The 23354-nt window shown below is 36.3% G+C and overlaps 1 protein-coding gene across 1 annotated transcript; it reads right to left on the bottom strand.

Moving 5' to 3' along the window:
• Positions 1-19080: 19080 nt before the first annotated feature.
• On the bottom strand, positions 19081-20061 carry OFP13 (ovate family protein 13). Its single transcript, XM_079072368.1, has one exon. It carries the CDS (start codon positions 19927-19929, stop codon positions 19096-19098), a length of 834 nt encoding a protein of 277 aa, XP_078928494.1. The 5' UTR covers positions 19930-20061; the 3' UTR covers positions 19081-19095.
• Positions 20062-23354: the final 3293 nt, after the last annotated feature.

Here is a 23354-nt window from a genome sequence, read left to right as displayed (position 1 = left end):
CGAATTCTGCCAATTCTTCTTGCATGGCTGTAATCCAATCAACATGTTCTAGTGCTTCTTTGATGGATTTGGGTTCAACCATTGAGATAAATGCCGAGAAATGACATTCATTTTGAACACTTGTGGCAGAACGAGTTTGTACACCATCATTTGGGTTTCCAAAAACTTGGTTCGGAGGATGATCCTTAGTCCAAACATGTAGTCTCGGAAGCTCTTGTGCAGCAGATGATCCTATATCAACAATGGGGTTATGTTGCTCCCCCCTGAATAGTTTGAACTTGTGGATGATGCTCCCCCTAAAATTTTGAACATGATAGGTTGACGTCATCATCAGGTGGGAAATCGAAGAAATTTGCATCATCATCGTTGTTGATAGGATTAGAGTTGAATTCAGCAGCTGCATCTTGAAATCCATCCATATTTGATTCAAGGGAGGGTTGACCATTCTCCTCCTCAACCTGAGAAGGTTGAAACGGTTCGAAATCAAATGGAGGAAAACTGGGTGTCGAACCGGAAACATTTTGGGAGACCGAAGCTTCGGTTGAGGAGGTTTGTCTTGTTCGAGATTCCGAATCAAGAGTTGTTTCTGAGGGTCCGAACAAGGTTTCAAAGTCAACTTCATAGATTATTTGTTGGTTCGGACATCCTGGCGCTGGAGCATCGGACTCCATGATGTGAGTTCTAACATGAGTTGGGCCAGAATTCTGAACGAAATTGTCATCAAAGGTAATGTCAAAGCTTTCTTCCAAAACACGAGTTCGCCGATTAAGAACTCGATAAGCTTTTGATTTAGTAGAGTATCCAACAAAGATGGCTTCATCAGCTTTGTGTTGGAACTTGGTAAGCTGATCACGGTTGTTCTAGATGAAGCATCCACATCCAAAAACATGAAGAAAAGAGATACTTGGCTTCCTACCATTCATGGCTTCATACAGTGTCATATTGAGGCGACGATTGATGATACTTCTATTCTTAGTAAAGCATGCAGTAGAAACAGCTTCAGCCCAAAGATAGAGTGGAAGATTTGCAAAGTTGAGCATGGATCGAGCAGCTTCAACAATTATTCTTCTACGACGTTCGACTACACCATTTTGTTGAGGAGTGTATAGAGCAGAAAATTTATGGTCAATACCCTTCTCGGTGAGGAAGTTCTCAATGGTGGAATTTGTGAATTCCGAACCATTGTCACTTCGGATTCGCCTTACTGCGAGTTTTATGAGAACTTCAATTCCTTTGATAAAGTTGATGAGTTCGGAGGCTGTTTCTGACTTGAGCCTTAGGAAGACCCAGGTGAACCGAGTAAAGTCATCCACAATGACAAGAATGTATTTTTTGTGATGTAAACTCTCTAATGTTGAGGGTCCAGACAGATCAATGTGTAGAAGTTCTAACGGCTCCGAGATTGATTTTTCAATCATAATAGGATGACCCTTCTTTGACTGCTTTCCATACTCACATGCAACACATAAATGATCATTTTCGAACTTGAGGAGAGGCAAACCTCTGACCATCTCACCAGAAACAAGATCATTCATATATCTAAAGTTCAGATGAGCAAGCCTCCTATGCAATAACCAACTGATGTCAGGAACAGCTTTTGAGAGTAAGCAGAGTTGGGGCTTGCCGATGATCATGTTGATGTCAAAAAGATACATGTTCATGTTGTGATTTGACTTGATTAAATATTCCTTCCGGTCTTCAGACATGACATAGCTGTGTTTCTTGCAGAATTCAACTCGTCTATTTGCATCAGTGAGTTGAGCCACACTTATCAAATTATGCTTCAAGTCAGGTACATATGCCACGTTTGAAATGGAGAAGTTTCCATTTGTAAGGATTCCATAACCTCGGATCTGAGAGTTGGAGTTGTTGCCATACGTCGCATATCCAACATTTGGTGAAAGTTTGAGATCTCGCAGAAAGTCCTTTTGCCTCGTCATATGCATGGAGCAAGCACTATCAATATACCATATTGTTTCTTGCTCCAAAGCACAGAGTGCCTGCAAAATTAATGAGTTTTGGAGTTTATAGGCTCCGAGTTAGGTTTTGGGACAAAGGCACGAGTCTTAGACTTCGGTTGTGACTTTTGAGCAGCAGATGGTTTGGAAGGTTTGTTCCGAGATTCCTTAGGAAACAAATAGAAGGCCATGGTTTTTTCATCTATCCAATAGTCATACTCAATGACACAAGTATTTGGAACGACTTTTCTCATACATTCAATTTCCGGAGTACTGGGAACCACTATGTCTCTCGGAATTGCAGTTTCATCATTGTGATTTTTTACTTTCCAAACAAGTTTTTGTTTTGAAGATTTTTGAGAGACTGTTTTTTTAACAACTTGTTTTTTGGTTGATGGTACATTTGGTTTTGAAAACTGTTGAGGTTTGAAAATTTTACCATCAGCTTTGGCTATGAAAACGGATGAAACATACCGAGGAGAGTTGGTTCGGACAGATGTAGTGCTTACAATAGGCTTTTTCGGGGTGGGACTGACCACTTTATTTTGTTCTACAGGACTGGAAGAATTGGAAGGCCTCTTGAGGATCTTAGTGGGTGCGAAGGTGTTTTGACTCTTAGTTGATGAATGAGCAGTCCGAGATACACCCTTTTTGGAGTTTTCAAGGAATCTAGAATTTTGTCTTGATTTAACTTCCTTTTTGTGAGCATTCTGAGCTTCTACCTTAGGATCAACAATATCTTTCCTATTCAACATGGGTTTTCTTTTGGAATGAGGCAAAGATTTGGAGGTTTGTCCTACTGAAGGGTTGTTGAACACAGGCTTAATTGGAACTAGTTTTGTTTTGGAAATCACTTGGGGTTCAGAATCACATGAGATTGACTCATCAACATCACTATCTAAGGATGCCCAAACACACTCAGAGAATTCAGATCCAGTTGTCTCCAGAAAAATTTCCTCAACAACACAGTTGTTAGGAGGGTTGTGTTTCGGATTTTGAACGACAGGGTTTGGAATACTAGAGTGCGGTTCCAAGGTCCGATTCAGGTCCAGGTTTGTCAGAGGCGGAAAATTCATGGAATCGGGACACTTGACAACTATAGGCTGAAACTCAGGAATCAATGATGCAAATTGGTCAGGAGTCTCAGGAAGAGGTGACAAAGGCGAGACAGGGGTGTCCGAATGTTTGATGTTCGAAACGTCTCCCATAAAAGTTAGGTTTTGTAACTCCTTCAAGGGACGAGCAATAGGTTTTGGAAACTCGCTTCCGAGACCAGGTGCTTTTGACCAAGGATGACGAAAATTGTGAATCATCCGTTCATTTGCTTCAAGAATGTCTATGGAATGGTGCAAAGCATCTATTTTAGCATTGAGACGTTTGTTATCAAAAATTAAAACATTTCTTTCAGAATATGTGATTTCACATTTGTCTTTAAGAATGATACATTCATCTTGTGACATTACAAGCTCTCGTTCTAAAGACTCTATTTTCAACTTCTTATCCTCAAAGCGTAATCTAAGACGACTTAATTCACTTTCCTTCTTCTCACTGGCTTCTATGGCTGACTCATAGGCTTTGTAAATGATGTTCATATCTGATTGGATATGGGTTAGATATGGTTCACAAAGAGATAAGTCAAAATTATTATCAGTAATCATAAGTTTTACCTGTTGAACTATGCTTCTACCGGGTGGATCGTTGGTAGCCATGTAGCAGTAGTTTGGTTCATCATTTTCATAGTCACCTTCGGATCCAGACGACCAGTAGCCTTCATCACATTCAATTTCTTGTCGAGCCATAAGACACATGTTCCTACCAGTGGTTATGTCATCATCATCTCCATACGACCAATACCCTTCTACATCCCTTGATACAGTGGTAACAAAAGCCTTTTCACTTTCTGCCATTTCTTGAGCTCGACGTGAATAGTAAGCAGAGTCCTTGATCTTGGGTTTCTGTGGAACTTCGGCTAAGCAATCTTTGGAAAAGTGATTTGCATGGCCACATTTGTGACATATAATCTTGGGTTTTTCAGACTTCGGAGGTTGTGATGGTTCTGAGGTGTGATTTGGTGTAGGAAGGTTAGGCTTGTAGGATGGTGGGTTTTCTGAAGGTTTGTTGAATGGTTGATGATTATTTTGGTGAGGAGCCTGGAAATGGTTGTTTTGGTGAGGAGTCTGGAAACGATTGTTATATGGCTTGTTGAAAGAACGGTTGTATTTCATGGAAAGCAAAGCAAACTCTTGTTGGAAATGGAGTTCAGAGTCCATTTCATCAGGGTTAAGATCATCCATTGGTTGATAGTTAGTGTTTGTGGGAGCAGGAATAGTTGGAGGTGAGGGTTGAACAGGAGGGATGTAAGGACGAACATCAGTGAGAGGGTCCAAAACAGCAAGGTTCGGAGTATGTGGATCGTATAAACTGACTAGAGCTAGAGGGCCTCCAATGAGTTCACGTAGGGTTTGAGAAACATTTGATTCATGACCTTGAAGTTCATCGAAAAGTTGGTAGAGCTTTAGCTTTTTTAGAGATCCATTGCTCTGAAGACATGATTTCACATTTCCCCATCCCTTTTCAAGGCTGTTAATGAACTTGAGGTTGTATTCAAGTGGGGTTCGGACTATCCCATGGGATGTCATGTTGTTGATGACGATTCGGTATCCGTTTGAGAGTGAGGCAACAGATTCACTAGGTGTTGTAGTGAAAGTGTCGAATTCATTGACAACCGAGGTTAGACGCTTATCCTTCATGTTCCCTGAACCTTAGAACAAATCCTGAAGTGCGTCCCAAATCTCTTTTGCAGACTTGCACAGTTTGATGTGCTCAAAGAGAGAAGGTGGATCACCAAACACCATTTCTGAAAAGGCAACTTGATCGTCATGCAACTTTTCAAGGTCATCAGCAGTGAGAGGTGCTTGTCGTTGTTGATCCTGTACCAAGAGAGTTGTAGCAGCATCTCTAACAATGGTTCGAACTGGAACATGGGGATCTTATTTAACGGATCTCCAGATAGATTCACCTTTTTCTTTTCCAAGTAAAAACCTTTCCATTCTGACTTTCCAGTGATCATACTCTTCAACAACTAGCAGCGGGGCATGTGTAGGGCAACCCACGCTATTTGTTATTTGGATTGAGTACATTTGTTGAGAATTAGAAGCAACCATTGAAGTTAAGATATCTTGAGAAAAAGTGGTATATAGAAGAACTTTTATCCTGAACACAGAAATGATCGGAATACCAAGGTAATCTCGAATCAACTATAATATGTTTTTATGGATTCAAAGGACAACCACTCAAGCTCTGATACCAATTGTGAGAACAAGGATCTGATTGCGTAGGGACAAGTCTTGAAGACTCAAACATTGAGTTAATGCTTAAGATCAATATTTGCTTCTGATTATACGTTCCAGTCAAGTCTGGCAAGACCAATCAAGACTTGAAGATGAAGATCAACAAATTACTTCAAGTATTAAATATGAGACTAAGAGTATAATTAAGTTAAAGACAATAAATGAACACAAGGAATGTTTGAAAGAATGATTTGAGAGAAAGGTGCAAGTGAAATAAATGTGAAAATATCTATCTTTTGTGGAACAATATGTCCTATATTATTGTCATTAAATACTCCTTATATAGGAGAAGGAGTTACATCGGATAAACCAAGTTACTTACATAGGACCGGATAAAGTGATTACTTCTGACACTTCTGATTATCCATTTGACAAAATAAACTTAGTCCTATGAACTGTTACATCAAGTAAAAGACAAGAATAATAAATGTAAAGACAGATAGACTGATTCAGAACCATACACCATTTCGGAACATTAGCACTTGATCATTTTCTCTATTTCGGACACCAACTTGACTCTAGACCACAGACTGACTCCTGACCGAGAACTGACTTCGGAACAATCAAAAGATAGAGATTGCTAGAGGTTCACTTTCAGGTTCCAACAACTAGGGACCTCATAAACATCAAGAAATGCTAACCTAAGCTTCTAGAGTAGCTTTTACTCACAAGAATCAACCCATGGGACCAAAATATGCCAAAACCCTAAGCTAAGCTAGATCTAAGCAATGATAAAGGTTGAAACTTTAAACCTTCTGGAAGATGATGAAGAAGGGTAGAATTTGGATCTACAAGCGCCAAGCTAACCAACACTTCTTCATTGACCTCCTTTTTCTTTAATATGAACCAAAAACACACCAAATCACTCAAAGGGGTCAAGAATCTCAATAATGGGGCTAGGTTTTTGAGGGTACTGCTTTAGAGGATGGAGGCTGAAGATAAGGACAGCCTCAAGGGAGATAATAAGGTTTTATAGGGTCCAAACTCTTAAATTTAGGGGTTGTATCCTGCATGAATACGCCCTGCGTACAATATGTATGCACTACATACTTAATAAGATCCTGTGTCCAAATTAACAAAGTACGCCCCGCGTACTTCCCTAGTTATGCCCCACATAATTGAAGGGTTTTGAGCATTCTAATACTCCTAAGGTGTACATGCAACCCTAGAAACCTTGGATCTATGTTTTACTAAGATACATGCAAATTTGATTTTCCAAGATTCTTAACCTAACTAGCATGGCATGGGGAACTTTGAAACATAAAAGCTAGTAGAAGAACATACCTTTTTGTTGCTTGGATTCCTTGAGAACTTTGTGAGCCTAGCACCCCAAATGTGATGCCTCAATTGTTTCACACAACACCACAACTCTTGGAATAACTTTGAGATAAGTACACTATCACTCAAAATCGGCTAGCCCTCTTATTCTACACATAGTGCCGATTTTGGTAGCCCATGGGGTCCTTTTATAGTTGTGTCACAAGTAGGGTTACAACATGTAAAGCCTATTTGACATGGCTTTTCATATTCCATGATCCATGGGTATATAACCTCCATGGACAATCCATGGGGCACGTTATGGGTTTTAGCCCAATTCAATAAACCATGGATCATTAGCCCACTAAAAGAATGGATGATTTACACAATCAACCCCGTATATTTAATTAGTCTCCTTTTTTATCACCAAATTAATTCTAAATTAACTCTTGATCAAAACTAATTAAATAATATTATTAATATATTAGAACTTATAATATATTAATAAACCTTAAGTGTCCTTTCTCTCATTTTGTCTATCCAAGTGTTGCAATGCCATGCAACCCAAATGGACCATGCCAACCGGGTCAAGTACATTCCAGAAATAGTTATGAACTTAGACACCTAATCCAACAGTCTCCCACTTGGATAAGTCTAATAACTATAACTGCAAGAATGACTTCAGGAACCGATCAGCAATAGTAGCTCTTTCAAAGTCTCGCAGAACTGAGATGATGATGATACGCCATTTAAGATAAGTGATCATATAATCCTCTGTTCTAGATATCAGCCAGACAGATACATGGAACAATGTCGTACTTATTGTCCAGTAGTTTGTTTCCCGATTTCCGATTTGTTTGACATAGAACTTAATCGAACACATCAATTTAGTTCTGACCGGGCCCGGTACATAGGTCACAACAAAATCATGGAGGGGCCCAGATATCGCTTCTAATCCAAGAAGGAACATATAAACTTCGACTCATATGCTTGTTCTACTACTTGTTGAATCATACACAAAGGCACGTTTTATAACATCGAGTTACCAATGCGTTTTCGTACAATCAATGTATAACCAAATCATAGTCAACAACTCATATCTCTAGGTTTGAAGACTTATATGATATTACCGTCTCACGATCATTCGAGATAAATTCCATGAAGTGATACAAGTGAGTGTGGGTTGAATCCAATACTAAGAACTTATGAGCACTCATGAATGTTGTAGCAACTCTTGCTATGTCCAACACTTTAGACATATACAAGCCAGCTTCATGATAGTCTTCATTCATATCTACTTCCAACATATGACCGACTGTGGAGAATTTGAATAATATGATATATCATAACATAATTATTCTGGAAGTCAAAACATGGAAAATGAAATGATAGTAAAAGATTGACAGAAGATAGCAACACTTTACTTATAAATAAACAACAACTTTTATTTATCATCAAATGTCAATTACACTTTACAAATTTCAAAGCTATCTAATTTCTAAAACTAATATCATCCTTTAGCCCTATGCGCCTCGCATGCTGAAGATGCTTAACCCTCCCCAGTCCCTTCGTGAGGGGATCTGCTGGGTTCTCATCCGATGATACCCTCTTTTCCACGAGGAGTCCTTTTTCTATTCGATGTCTGATGAAATGGTATTTTCTGTCGATGTGTCTGGATCTTCCGTGATCCCTTGGTTCCTTGGCTAAGGCAACTGCACTTTCACTATCACAAAAAATCTCCATAGGCTCCTTTATAGCTGGTACAACTCCAAGGTCTCCAATGAAGTTCTTTATCCATATAGCCTCCTTTGCTGCCTCGCTTGCCGCTATATACTCTTATTCGTAAGTTGAATCAACCACTGTCTCCTGCTTGGAACTTTTCCAAGTAATTGCTCCTCCGTTTAAGGTAAAGACCCAGCCTGACTGAGAGCGGAAATTATCCTTATCAGTCTGAAAGATAGCATCACTATACCCTACTACTCTCAATTCATCACTCTCACCGAGTGTAAGAACCCAGTCCTTAGTCCTCCACATGTACTTGAGAATGTTCTTTACCGCAGTCCAGTGAGCCTTTCCAGGGTTCCCCTGATATCTGCTGACCATGCTCAACGCAAAGGCCACATCAGGACGAGTACAAGTCATAGAATACATGATCGAGCCTACAGCGGAAGCATACGGTACTCGACTCATCTCAGCTATCTCAGCCTCTGTACTCGGGCTCTGAGTCTTACTCAATATGGCGTTACTCTGGATCGGTAACTCTACTTTCTTGGAATTCTGCATGCTGAACCTATTCAGCACCTTATCCAAGTAGGTACTCTGACTAAGTCCAATTAGTCTCTTACTCCTGTCTCTCAAAATCCTTATCCATAGGATATAGGCAGCTTCACCAAGGTCCTTCATAGCGAAACACTTCCCAAGCCAGGACTTCACTTCCTGCAGAGTTGGGATGTCATTTCCTATGAGTAGTATGTCATCCACATACAATACCAAAAAGCTAACTATACTCCCACTAGCCTTGACATATACACAAGATTCATCTTCGCTCCTCGAAAAGCCAAACTCTTTGACTTTCTCATCGAAACAAATATTCCATCTGCGAGGTGCTTGTTTCAATCCATAGATGGATTTCTCAAGCTTACACACTCTATTAGGGTACTCTGCGATGAAAAAACCCTCTGGATGACTCATGTAAACATCCTCAACCAACCTTCCATTAAGGAAAGCGGTTTTGACATCCATTTGTCATATTTCATAATCATGAAATGCAGCAATGGCTAACATAACCCTAATAGACTTAATCTTTGCTACTGGTGAAAAGGTATCATCATAATCAACTCCCGGAGTTTGAGAAAAACCCTTTGCAACCAGTCGCGCCTTATAAGTGTGTACATTACCATCCATGTCGGTCTTCTTCTTGAAGATCCATTTGCACCCGACTGTCTTACAACCTGATACATTGTCAACCAAGTTCCAAACTTGATTGTCATGCATGGACTGTATCTCGTTGTCCATAGCCTCTTTCCATTTAGCAGCCTCAGGGCCGGCCACGGCTTCCGTGTAGCTGTTAGGCTCATCCAAACTTACCAGTGTGTTATCACTGATAAGTGTATCACCTTCCGTAGTAATATGGAAACCATAGTAATGCTCAGGTGCATTCCTAATTCTCACGGAACGCCTCAAAGGTACATAGTCGTCAGTCGGATCAATATGAGTTTCCTCCTCAGGTTGATTGCTAGGGTTTGAGGTTCCTTCACCACTTGACTCTTGAATTTCTTCAAGGTCAATTTGCCTCCCACTGTCTCCTTGGCTTATGAACTCTCTCTCTCTCTCTCTCGAAAGACCCATCTCCTTGCTACAAAGACCACATTATCACTGGGTATGTAGGAAAGATAACCAAACAATTTCTGTGCGTAGCCGATGAAAATACACCTCTCATTTCGAGGTTCGAGCTTATCGTGAGTCTCACGCCTCACAAAAGCCTCGCAACCCCAAATCTTGATGTGGTCTAGATTGGGAACTTTTCCAGTCCACATCTCGTGAGGTGTTTTGGCAACCTTTTTGGTAGGGACTAGGTTAAGGATATGGGAGGCAGTTTCTAAGGCATACCCCCAAAATGAGATTGGTAGCGAAGCTCGACTCATCATGGAACGAACCATGTCCAACAAGGTTCGATTACGCCTCTCAGCCACACCATTAAGCTGTGGTGTTTTGGGAGGTGTCAATTGTGAGACAATCCCACATTCCTTAAGATAGTCAAGGAACTATGTACTAAGATACTCACCACCTCGATCAGATCGAAGCATCTTAATGTTCCTGCCCAGCTGATTCTCCACTTCCTGTTTAAACTCCTTGAACTTTTCAACGGTTTCTGACTTATGTTTGATTAAGTAGACATATCCATATCTACTATATTAGTAAAATTCACATAGAAGCGGTTAGCATCCCTTGTGGCGGTTCTGAAGGGTCCACACACATCAGTATGTATGAGATCCAACAAACCCTCACCCCTAGCACAAGAACTAGTGAAGGGTGACTTTTCATTTTTCCAAGTAAACAAGATTCACAACTATCATCCGACTTTAGGTCAAATGACTCCAAGACTCCATCCTTTTGGAGTTGGCCTATGCATTTCTTGCTCACATGTCCAAGACGACAATGCCATAATGATGCTTTATCCAAGCTATTGGAAGAATCAATACACAACACATTATTTCCTAGGTTATCTACAACCGACACAGTTTCATACACACCATCACAAGGTAATGCTTTAAAATAAAGAACATTATTAACGAAAGCATTAATACCACCACATTCATTATCAAACGAAAAGGTAAACCCTTGTTTGTACAAACCATGAAAGGAAATTATATTTCTCGCCATTTCAGACGAGTAACAACATTTATTCAAATCTAATGTTAACCCACTACTTAGCAACAAAGAATAAAATCCAATCTTGGTGACAGGTGTAACTTTCCTATTCCCCATGATCAAGTTTATCTTCCCATGCTCCACATTCTCACTTCTTCTTAGTCCCTGCAAATCAGAACATATGTGAGTACCACAACCTGTATCAAGGACCCAAGAATTAGAATATGGTGAGTTATTAGACAACATAGTGTAAATACCTGCATGGTTGGGTTTCACTTTCCCATCCTTAACATCTTGCAAGTACTTTGGGCAGTTTCGCTTCCAGTGCGCCTTTTCATGGGAATAGAAGCATTCAGCCTCATTAGGGTTGTCATAAGAAGTGACAGAACCACTTTTGGTTCTGCTTGAAGAGGAGCCATCAAGAGACTTTCCCTTGGTGCCCTTTGAAGGGCTCTTCCTCTTCTTCCCTTTACCTTTCCCGATAGCCAGAACAGGGACGGTGGTAGGAGTACAAGTAGTAACAACCGCTTTACCTTTAAGACCACTTTATGCGGTCTTCAGAAGTCCTTGAAGTTTGTTGAGTGTAACTTCCTCCTTGTTCATGTGATATGTCCTTCGGAATTGATCATAACATGAAGGTAAGGAGTGCAAAATGATGTCAATTGCCAACTCCTCAGGGAAGTTCACATTCAATTTCAGCAAACGGTCCACGAATCTTTGCATTTTCTGCATGTGGCCCGTGATGGGTTCACCATCCTTCATTCGGGTTGTTATCATGGAGGAGATGATTTCATATCGCTCTTGACGAGAACTCTGATGGTATCTGTCCATCAAATCCTGGTGCATCTCAAAAGGATAAAAGTCCTCATAGGACTTTTGGAGCTCGACTGTCATCGTGGCCAACATGATACATGCCACCTTAGTGGCATCTCTCTCATGTGCTTTGAATTCAGCGACCTCCTTTGGAGTAGCAGACGACTCATCAAGTTCCTTAAGCTCCTTGTTGAGGGCATATTCCTTGTCCTCATACCGAGTGACCATCCTGATGTTCCTGATCCAATCCATAAAGTTGGATCCATCGAAGATGACTCTCCCACAAAGGTTCATGAGAGAGAAGGAGCCGGTAGGGTTTGAGCCAGAAGCAGCATTGTTGGAAGACATTTGGAAAATAAGAAGGACAAGTTTAGATTAGATATAAATGTAGTCCTTAATAAGACACCCAAATGTAATATTAAGGCTAGGACCCAACACAATATTTTATAACTTAGAAGAGGGATGCCGTAATCCAAGCTATAAAATATTTGAAGGTAGTGAATGACGATTCACCAATTTCCACCATGAAAAACGAAATAAATTATTAGTTTTTAATTGGTTTTGAAACTCCTAGATTTTTTTGAGATTCATTGAACTTTTCAATGGCATGTTTCAATCTCGATTGTGCCCTTCAGGTTTTGTGACTGGGATGCCGAGGATCACAAAACAAGGTGTGAATTAACCATGCAAATTACTTGGTACTCTTAATGTTTATCACCTAACCGATGTGTCGGTTAACCACACGGGCTCCACCGATCTATGATAAACCTTAAGCCACCCTTTGCCTACCTTGTTAAATCCAGGTTAGTGTGCCGGTTAACCACACACGCTCCACTAACGACTTAAGCAAAGTGCAAAGTGTAATTTCATGGGTTAGCACTATATTCACATTTTCCTAAAGTGACTAAGATTGGGACTTTATAAAACATTTAGTTACTTTATAATCATTATACTTTTAATGAGGATTAAAGTCATTATCTTACCCGTTCGGCTAACGACCCTCCACCAGTCAAGGAAGCGGTGGGTGAGAGTGGACACCCATTAAGCTGCCATTTTATAGGCAACAACCTTATACCCCCCTTATAGACCGGCTTTGTGAATGAGGCCTACTAACGGTAAAACGACTTGTTCTTATATATATATATATATATATATATATATATATATATATATATATATATATATATATATATATTATTAACTTATAATATTACAAAGTATAAGGGTTGAATTTTAACGTTTAAAATTCTAGGGGTTGCAACTAAAGTTTTTAAGGTGACTTTACATGTTCCAAAACTTGAGGGCAAGTTTTGTAACTTTCAAAACTTTTCAACTTTCATAACTTATGAGTTAATGTTTTATTAAAATGAAAGACTCTTCATTTTATGTAACCTATGTGCTCATTAATGGACTTTAAAAGAAAGACTTTTGGTAATCCATAACTTGAGGACAAATTATGGATTCCATTAAAACACATCAAGATCAAGAATTAAACAAACAAAATAATTCCTATGATCTACCAAACTCATAAGTTCATGAACATTCATATCAACAATTTCAAGAATCATAAACAACACATACAAAACTTGAAAATTTGATAATAGCCATTGTAAATGGATTAGCATAACCATTACACCATCTAAAACAAGTTTTATAAGACCAAAACAGTTTAGGGTAATGTTTCTAGTCCATTTCCAGCAGCAAAACTCGAAAATCTGCATTCAGGGCCTCCTACTCGTCGAGTGCAAGAACCTACTCGACGAGTAGGATAAAATAACACATGGACTCGTCGAGTCCCCCCATGGACTCGACGAGTTCACTCAGCAGAATGCATAAATCTTGAGTTTTTCAACAATTTGCATCAAGTATGAAGAAAACAAGCCTAGGCTTTGATACCATTGAAGGGTTTTGAGCATTCTAACACTCCTAAGGTGTATTTGCAACCCTAGAAACCTTGGATTTATGTTTTACTAAGATACATGGAAATTTGATTTTCCAAGGTTCTTAACCTAACTAGCATGGCATGGGGAACTTTGAAACATAAAAGCTAGTAGAAGAACATACCTTTTTGTTGCTTGGATTCCTTGAGAACTTTGTGAGCCTAGCACCCCAAATGTGATGCCTCAAATGTTTCACACAACACCACAAACTCTTGGAATAACTTTGAGAGAAGTACACTATCACTCAAAATCGGCTAGCCCTCTTGTTCTACACATAGTGCCGATTTTGGTAGCCCATGGGGTCCTTTTATAGTTGTGTCACAAGTAGGGTTACAACATGTAAACCCTAATTGACATGGCTTTTCATATTCCATGATCCATGGGTTTATAACGTCCATGGACTATCCATGGAGCACCTTATGGGTTTTAGCCCAATTCAATAAACCATGGATCATTAGCCCACTATAAAAGAATGGATGATTTACACAATCAACCCCATATATTTAATTAGTCTCCTTTTTTATCACCAAATTAATTCTAAATTAATTCTTGATCAAAAATAATTAAATAATATTATTAATATATTAGAACTTATAATATATTAATAAACCTTAAGTGTCATTTCTCTCATTTTGTCTATCCAAGTGTTGCAATGCCATGCAACCCAAATGGACCATGCCAACCAGGTCAAGTACATTCCAAAAAGGATTATGAACTTAGACACCTAATCCAACAGTAATGGCCAAAATGTAAAGCTTTAATAATTAAACTTTAAAATATTTTTACCTAGGAACCGGGTATTATAGATATGCTTATTAAAGGATAGGACATAGGCTAGTAAAATATAGTGTCAAGTAAGAATTTATGAGAATGTAAACTATTGGGTATATTACCTTCATGTATTCACTTTGAATTGAAAGGGTTCAATCCTTAGTGACACCTTGATATTCAAATATTTGGTTTGAGTAATATACTAATGTGAAATTCAATCGTCACGACATTTCATTTATACATCAGTTTGTTGTTGTTGTTCTATTTTGCTTTAAGTTTAATTGGGATTATACTTAAACGGGGGATGTTTGCTGGTGATTTGATATCATCAATATTATTTAAGTGTAATAGGATTAAATATGTTGACTAAAAGTGATGTTAAATATTGAACAAGTTAGGATGGTGCAAAGTGCACACTTGTTTAAGTTTTCAAGATTCAAAGTACACTGTTATTTAGGGGAGAACCCCCTGAACGAATGGGGGTTGGGGGCAGCGCCCCTGGGGGCGAGGTCCAAGGGACGGATCCCCTGGCTGGGGTCGAGCTTTCAGACATTTTTACCATTTTCCTAAGATCCGTTTTTATGACGGCTTTTGGCAGTTTTATGACAATTTGCAATTGTATTGTGATTGTTTTCAGACAGGAATCATATAGCCATTTTTGGTCATTTCCTGGTACACTTTTTCAAGAACATTTCACATACATTCTCTGATTTCGTAATCTCTGAATTTTATCCAATTGAGTGTTCGATCTGTACGATCGAAATACTTCAATTTGATAGCGAATCACGACTTTCAGAGAATCCAAGCAATATGTCCATCCCTTATTTGTAACAACTCATACTCATATAAACCATGGTTATGAGGACAAAAGCATAAAATTCTCAAGCATAACTAGATGTTACACAAAACAACATCAAGGTAGAAACTTTATACCTTCTAGAGATGGATGAGTGGATGCAAATACCTGATCTACACTGATTTGAGCTCCTAAGTAGTTCCACAATGCACTTCTTCCTTCAAAAGTGAACACAAAGCACTCCAAAAGCTCAAAACTTATAAATGGTGATTAGGTTTTTCAAGGAGGTCATTTGGGAGGGTGGAGCCTGAGAATGGAAAGGGCCTCAAGGGGTTAAAGCCTTTAAATATGGTCACAAACCTAAGAATTAGGGTTTTGGTTTTGAGCTCCCACGCCCCGCGTAACTGAACCTACGACTCAACTCCCTCCTACGCTCAACGTAGGGGACTTCCCTACGTCCATCGTAGGGTAAGAATTTTGAAATGAAGTTTTAAATAAAATAATACCTCATAAGATCGAATGTTACAAGAACCATAAACGACAATAACCACCAAAGCTAGTTGTTCAAATAATTTTTCAACATCATCATGTTTCTTTGCTACCGCCACAACCACTAATTGAAGTTAGTGTGCAAAACAATGTATATAATGTGCATAACTATTTTCTTATAATATCAAAGATTTCAAACCATTGAATGCACCACTCATATTACTTGCTCCATCATAATCTTTCCCACTCACCTATTTATTTTAAAAAATAAATAAAAATATATAAGACATAAAAATAAAATTAATATTGTATTAAAGAAATAAATATTTTATGATTTCTCACATGAGCCATACTCAAGTTGTTGTCGGTAAATACGGTATTGATGACCACTTTAAGAGTCAAAGAAGATGTATCCAACACATGAACAACTCCAATAAACATTTCCTTTACAATTTGAAGTCTATCCACATATCTCAAAACTATAGTCATTTGTTCTTTTTTGGAAACATCAAAAGACTCATCAACTAATATACGGAACACATCTTTACCATTTTCATCACAAATAGACTTTATTATCTCTTTTGAAAAGCAATTGAAAATATCTTTTTGAATCGTCAGAGAAGTCAACTTTTCATTTTTTGAAGCATTTTCTAAAATAACATTAAAAATCTTCTCATTCACTTCTCTAATCAAATATAAGATTTCAATCAAAAATCTTTTATTATTAGAAGTTTCCGTCTTATCATGTCTACGAAATGGTAATGTAATTTACAATAAAAATCTACAACTACGAATTATAGCACGTCATCGAATTTCATAATTACTTTTCTTAAGTTTCATTTGCTTATTGAAGACTTCACAAATAGATTGGTTTTTTCTCAATAGAAAATCATACATTTTGTGTGCCTTATTGTGTTAACTTTGAATATTACTCATATCTTTTAGAATGATTTTTTTTACTCCAAGTGTAAAGCCTTTGGTTACAAAAATGTCACATGTCCCGTTTCTAGCATAAATATTTGACACATGACACATTTCTATAATATCTACCATTTGTTTGGTAACAAATTAATTTGATTCAAATTTTTGAAAATTAAAACACTTATTCTGATAACAATTTCTAAAGTTATGATGTCTATCTTTTAAAAATCATAATAAAAATCTCAAACAATTTCTAAAGTTATGATGTCCATCTTTTAAAATCATAATAAATATCTCAAATTTTAATGTATCCCAATAAATCAGAGATACATTATCCTAATTACCTTTTTTAGCTATAATTTTTTTTATTTACATTGAATATTTATTTTGTGTATATAATAATTTTAAACATACCATCAATGGTTTCCACAGGTTATAATCTAGTAATATAATAAAAACAATAATGTGTTGTTTGTTTTTTGTCTGCATATCTTCTTGATCTCTTTTGTCTACGCCGCACAGACCACACGCAGACATTAGTTTTCGCAGAATGTTTGTCTTTCTGAAGATTGTAAACCTTAAAAGGTATGCGCGTCCTCTTCTTGGCACAAATGTGGACCAAAATCTTCTAACCTCTTCAGACATCTTCTAGCCTAAAAAACACATATATCTTTGTTTTGTATTTTTTTAAAACTTAGATTATTTCAACTTTGTCTATGATAAATAATTTGGGAAAAAATACAATACTTAAGAAAAAAAGTTTGACGATACAAACATGATTTTTATGACAAATTTATAAATAAAGATTTAATAACAGTAATAGTCATTGGAACTATTTATATAGATATGAAAAAAAAAATCTTAATATTGTCGTATATTTTTAGTGCCAAATTTTATAAAATATTATTAAATGTAATATTATCTATTTTTTGAAAAAAAAATATTTATGGTCAATATTTAATTGATTTCATTGAAAAAGTAAAATGAAAATTTTGAAAATTTTCATTTTGAAATCAAAGTTTATTTCCATCCATTTTATGTATTAAATTCTTTAATCCCTTGTTATAATATTTATGTATAACTTTACGACCAAAACTTGTCGGTTTTTATCAAGTATACACATTAATTCATACAATTTTTTTTCACTTTTAATATAATAATATATAAAATGTGATCTATATTTGTTAATTATCTATATTAAAGTCATAAAAGTATTGAAAAACTCTTTTAAGTTTAAAAAAAACTCAGTTTATTTAGATTTTAATTTATTTTAGCAGCCTACAGACATTAAAAAACAAAGAATCTTCTTCTTTCAGACTGTAAACGTTTGGTCCACCTCTTCTACTGTAGAGGTCTACAAATGTGGTCCACAAACTACAAACATTTTGTCTCGAAAAAAAAAATAACACCTAAATTTTTTCCAAAAAAATAAGCTTTTTGAAAAAACTTATATTAAAAGAAAGAAAAAAAAACTTTCCAACTACCTTTTTTAAATTTCATGAGTTTAAGGTGAAATAACTTAAAAACGATTCTAAAAAGCCTATATTGTGGATGATTACGGGGTGTTTCGCCAAGCTTATGACTTTTCATAAACACTTTTCAACTTATAGCTTATAACTTATAAGCTAATAAGGGGGTGTTTGGCTTAGCTTTTAGAGGGCAAAAGTCCTTTTAGGAAAAATTGCAAAAAGTCAGGTTTACGTGGCTTTTCCAAAAAATTCATTTTCCTTATATCCAAAAGTAGCTTTTACAAGATCTGTTGATTTTACCAAACATCTTTTAGCTTTTTATCTTTTCCTAAAAACTAAAAGATGTTTTAAAAGATAAAACAAACACCCCCTAAGTTATGGGCGACTTATTTATAGATTTTGACTTATTTCCGATATGGTACATTGATAAACTATTTCTATCCAAACATTCTATTTGTGCAGCTTATATATATATATATATATATATATATATATATATATATATATATATATATATATATATATAATTGTGACAAACTTTTTATCAAAATAATTATTTTTCTTTTAACAAAGTGATTTTAAATATTGTAAGCATTTAAAATATTTAAAATACTTTGATAAATATGGTTCCTTTGAGTTTTGTCCCATGTATCGTTTTTCATTTACAATTTAAGTTTCTAAATTTTATGTTTCATCTGTGGTAGATAAAATACAACTTAGTTATATAGAATTTTTAGTGGATCTAAATAATGATATCCAACCGTTAATATGTGATAAATAACATCCCAAACTTATTGTGAAACAATCCAGAATCAGGGATTGAAATGATATCCTATATATATATATATATATATATATATATATATATATATATATATATATATATATATATATATATATATAAGTACAAGTTAATTCTATATGTTAGAAAATATCGAAGCTAGGTAGATAAATAAATAATTAATTAATGACTATTTTCTCTTCCTCAATAATCTCCTTCTCACCACCACGTTTGGACAAAGGAGGAGAAGAGATGGGAGAAGTGAAAGTAGAAGCAACAGAAGCAAAAGAATCTACAGAATGATCGGAAGAAGAAGCTCCACCACCACCAGTTTCGCCCTTACCGCTACTGTTGCCATCGTCACCAGAAATTCCGGCAAGCAAATCAACAAAGGCCCCAACAATCAACTCATGGTGGTTCTTCCCATTCATCCTCAAATACCACCCTAACAACTCCTCCAAACACTCCCAATCTTTCAATCCATGGTTCTCCACCATCTCCTGCATAGATTTCTTGAAATCCCCATGTGGATCCTCAGATTCAATCGCCACAGCCACACTTTCTTTATATGGTATATCACCATTGCCACCACAGTCATCACGACCACCACCACCACCACCCTCAATCAGTATATCCACACATTGTTTGTTACCTTCAAGAATCGAACTAGTAGTTGGGCCAGGTTCAAAAAACAATCTTTCTGACCTGGCCCCACGGACAATGTTCTCAACTGAGGAGTATTCATTAGTGTTTAAGTACTCCTCGGACTCCGATGATATACTAGCAGATTCTGACGAGTTCGAGAAGAACGAATCTGGGGTGGTCATTTCTGCTTCTGCTTCTGCTTCAGCCGGATGTGTATATTTGGGGTCGAAAAAGACAGAATTGACAGTTTTAAACATCATATCACCAGAACCTACCCGAAAAGACATGGTTTTGGGGTTCTTACAAGAAGGCCATCGCCATGTTTCTTTGTTTTTGTTGAGCAATAACAGAGAAGGAATAAACTTCATGATGTTGATCCCTAGTGGTGTAGAAGGGGGTTTGTATGGTTATTAATTCTGTGTGTTGGTTTGGTATTAATGGTGATCACAAGGAAAGAGACAGAGAGGTGGACAAAAAATGGGGAGTGATGGGAAGGGGGTGTTAAAAGACTTTGATATAAGTATTTAATAATAAAGAGGCATGAGGAATATGTTGTATATTTAATGCAATATATGCATGCACACCTCCTATCCAAATAATGAATAATCAATTGGGAGTGTGTTTTTTAATACATCTAATTTTAAAAAGTAAAATATTAGATTTGACACGTAATTTTAATAAAAGTGCATCATTAACTGTTTAGATGCTAGTACATGTAACTTTCTTTCAATTATTGAGTTGCTATAAAAAAAGTTTATGAAATTCATGTATTTTAAGGATATTTTATTCCTTATCGCCCTGGGCCCAAATTATATTTGGAACGGCCTTGATTGGGTTTATACATGAAGCCTATATAAGACAATATTAAGGACCAAAAACCGCCGCGCTTAATGAAAACATTTCTCGGTTCGGTTCGGTCCGGCCGTGCCAATTACTCACCCCTAGTCATTAGGTTGAGAGTTCAAGTCTAATTGAGAACAAATATATATATATATATATATATATATATATATATATATATATATATATATATATATATATATATATATATATATATATATATATAGGTTGAGAGTTGAATACCAACAAAACATCAAAAGTATGTTCCTAAGATTTTATAACAACAGTTTTTAAAACAAAAAAGTTTGACACCAATAACTAGTAAAATCAACTCCAATGACAAAACATTAAAATAGTGATTTTGACACATTAAAATTGTGTTTTTAATCCAATCAAATAATAAAGCGGAGATTTTTAGTGGTCATGTATTTTGGCCTTTGTTTTGTGTCTAAGTTATCCCACAAATTAAAATAATGATTTTTAGAATGAAATAACTAATGTTTTTGCCTCTAAAATGGTGTTTTAATATTCCATTGGAGATTGTCTAATTTCCTAACGTTAGATAAGTTTCTTTGAGTTAAAGTTTTGTAAAAGTATCGTAATTATTTGAAAGAGTCCAAAGTTATCTTATACTTACCAATTGATATTTCAAGTACTCGTACTACATTAATGAAGTTTTTATATAATTTTGGTGGACTTACTATTTATACGGAGCATTCATATAAATAGAGTACTTTCTGTCAACTACTTAGTGCAAAATTAAATAAGACAAAACTTCAAAAATGGTCCCTGTGGTTTTCGAAAATCTAAAGTTTAGTCTCTACTCTGTAAAAACCTCACAGATGGTCCTTATGGTTTCAAAACTTTTAACAAATTGTCCTTTTCGCTAACTCCGTTAGTTTTTTACCGTTAACTGAAGGACATTTCTATCATTTCACTTAGGGCTGTTCACTATTCGGATAAAACCGAATTATCCAATTGGACAATTTGGATTGGACTATTTGGTTCGGATATTCGGATTTTTGGATTGGTTTTCAACAAAACTGAATTATTATTTTGGATTTCGGATTGGTTTTGGTTTATAAAATAAGAACTGAATAGTCCAAAAAAAGCGAATAACCGTTTATAATTTATCTATTTATAATATATATCTATAGTTATTTATTAATTTTGTAATTTATTTTTTCAAATCGGTTCAAAACGTTTCACCCGATAAATAAACATTAATATGCATTTTTCTCTCAAAAGTTTTCTATCTATAAAATATTTAACTATAATATATCTTCTTAGTAGTTGTTTATAAATTTCAAATGACAACGAAATAATTTGTTTTTGCTTCTTGTGTAAAGTTAGGTAATATTATAATTATATGTCGTTTTAAAATGTTTCGGTTTTTGAAAATCGAATTATAAAAACCGATCCAACCGAATTGTAATTGGATCGGATCGGATCGGATTTGAATTTAGTTTAGACTATTCGGATCCATGTTTTGAAAACCGAAATCAATTTGGATTCACTTGATTGGATCGGATCAAACCGATCCATCCAAACGAACACCCCTAATTTCACTACCACATGGACCATTTATGAAGTTTTGCCTTATTTAGAAAAAAAAGAAAAAAATATAATTATTTAATATTAAAATCTCTCTCTCTCTCTCTCTCTCAAAACAAGAAATTGAAAATTGGCTGAGAAATCCTTTCGCCCGTTTTAGGTTGAAACCAAACAAGCAATCCAAAATCATGTTCATCATAAATCTATTAGAAATCTAGAATCATGTTCGTGTCTCCACAAAACACTCAAATAAACTATTACAGATCATAATAGGCACATTCACCAGTTTGAATCCTTTCTGTGCTAAATAGATCGACAATGGAGTCTTCCCTGTTCGTCAAACACCAGCAAGAACAATGTCTGATTTGTGTAAATTCTGGGATAAAGTTCCGTCATCTTGTTTTATGGTGAATTCAATTGCATCGATTATCTTGAAGTAATCTTCAGTCAGGGGGAATTTCCTGCCCGAAGCACCACGATACACCGTTGTTCACCCACTCGTTCCCAACCACCGTCGGAACCAGATGCAGAACCATATACAAATCTATATTGTAAAGACGATGAATTAGGCAACTTGAAGCTGTTAGCCTGTTACAACTAGGGCTAGACAACACCAGCGATGGCAACAAGCAATGAACCATACGGAATTGAGTTACATGATAGTAATCAGTTCTACCTAGAACATTAGGGCATTTTGTCAATTTCAATTCTTTCATACAGCAACTTATTTGAAATAAATATGGTTATTAGATCTAGGGGTAAATTGCTAATTCCAAAAACCAGAATTGACAAAGTGTGAGTGTGCGTTTTGTGTGCGACTGGAACGTGAGAGGGAGAGAAGCTGAGAGAGTTTGAGATCGAGATGGACTCCATGGATGCTCTTTCTAGCAATGTTGAAATTAATGGGAGAACAAGAAAGATACATTCGCGTTCTCCGGCAGCGACATTGGGAAAGAGAGTGTGCGATGTTCGTTTTGTTCATGGGGTTGATGTCGTGAGTAATGCTTGAGTCGGATGCATTTTTCTTGTTCGTGGTTGCTTCTCGTCCTTCCGGCAACACTGAAAGATACGAACTTCGGCGAACTTTGTTTCTCAGGTGAGCTTGGTTTTTCTTTTTGTTTCCGTTCATTTGACGTCAGATATGTGCGCAGATAGAGAGAGAGAGAGAGAGAGAGAGAGAGAGAGAGAGAGAGAAATTTTTATATTAAATAATTATATTTTTTCTTTTTTTTTAAATAAGACAAAACTTCATAAATGGTCCTTGTGGTAGTGAAATCACAAAAATGCCCTTCAGTTAACGGCCAAAAGCTAACGAAATTAGCGAAAAGGACCATTTGTTAAAAGTTTTGAAACCACAGGGACCATCTGTGAGGTTTTTAAAAAGTAGGGACTAAACTTC

Source organism: Lactuca virosa, chromosome 9, assembly GCF_052849685.1.
Source record: "Lactuca virosa cultivar CGN04683 chromosome 9, Lactuca_virosa_CGN04683_v6, whole genome shotgun sequence".
NCBI lineage: Eukaryota > Viridiplantae > Streptophyta > Magnoliopsida > Asterales > Asteraceae > Lactuca > Lactuca virosa.
This window is presented reverse-complemented; position numbering and strand designations above follow the sequence as displayed.

Bases quoted from the DNA above. Each gene is read 5' to 3' on its own strand.
- OFP13 (XM_079072368.1), bottom strand. From the start codon at position 19,929: ATGAAGTTTATTCCTTCTCTGTTATTGCTCAACAAAAACAAAGAAACA.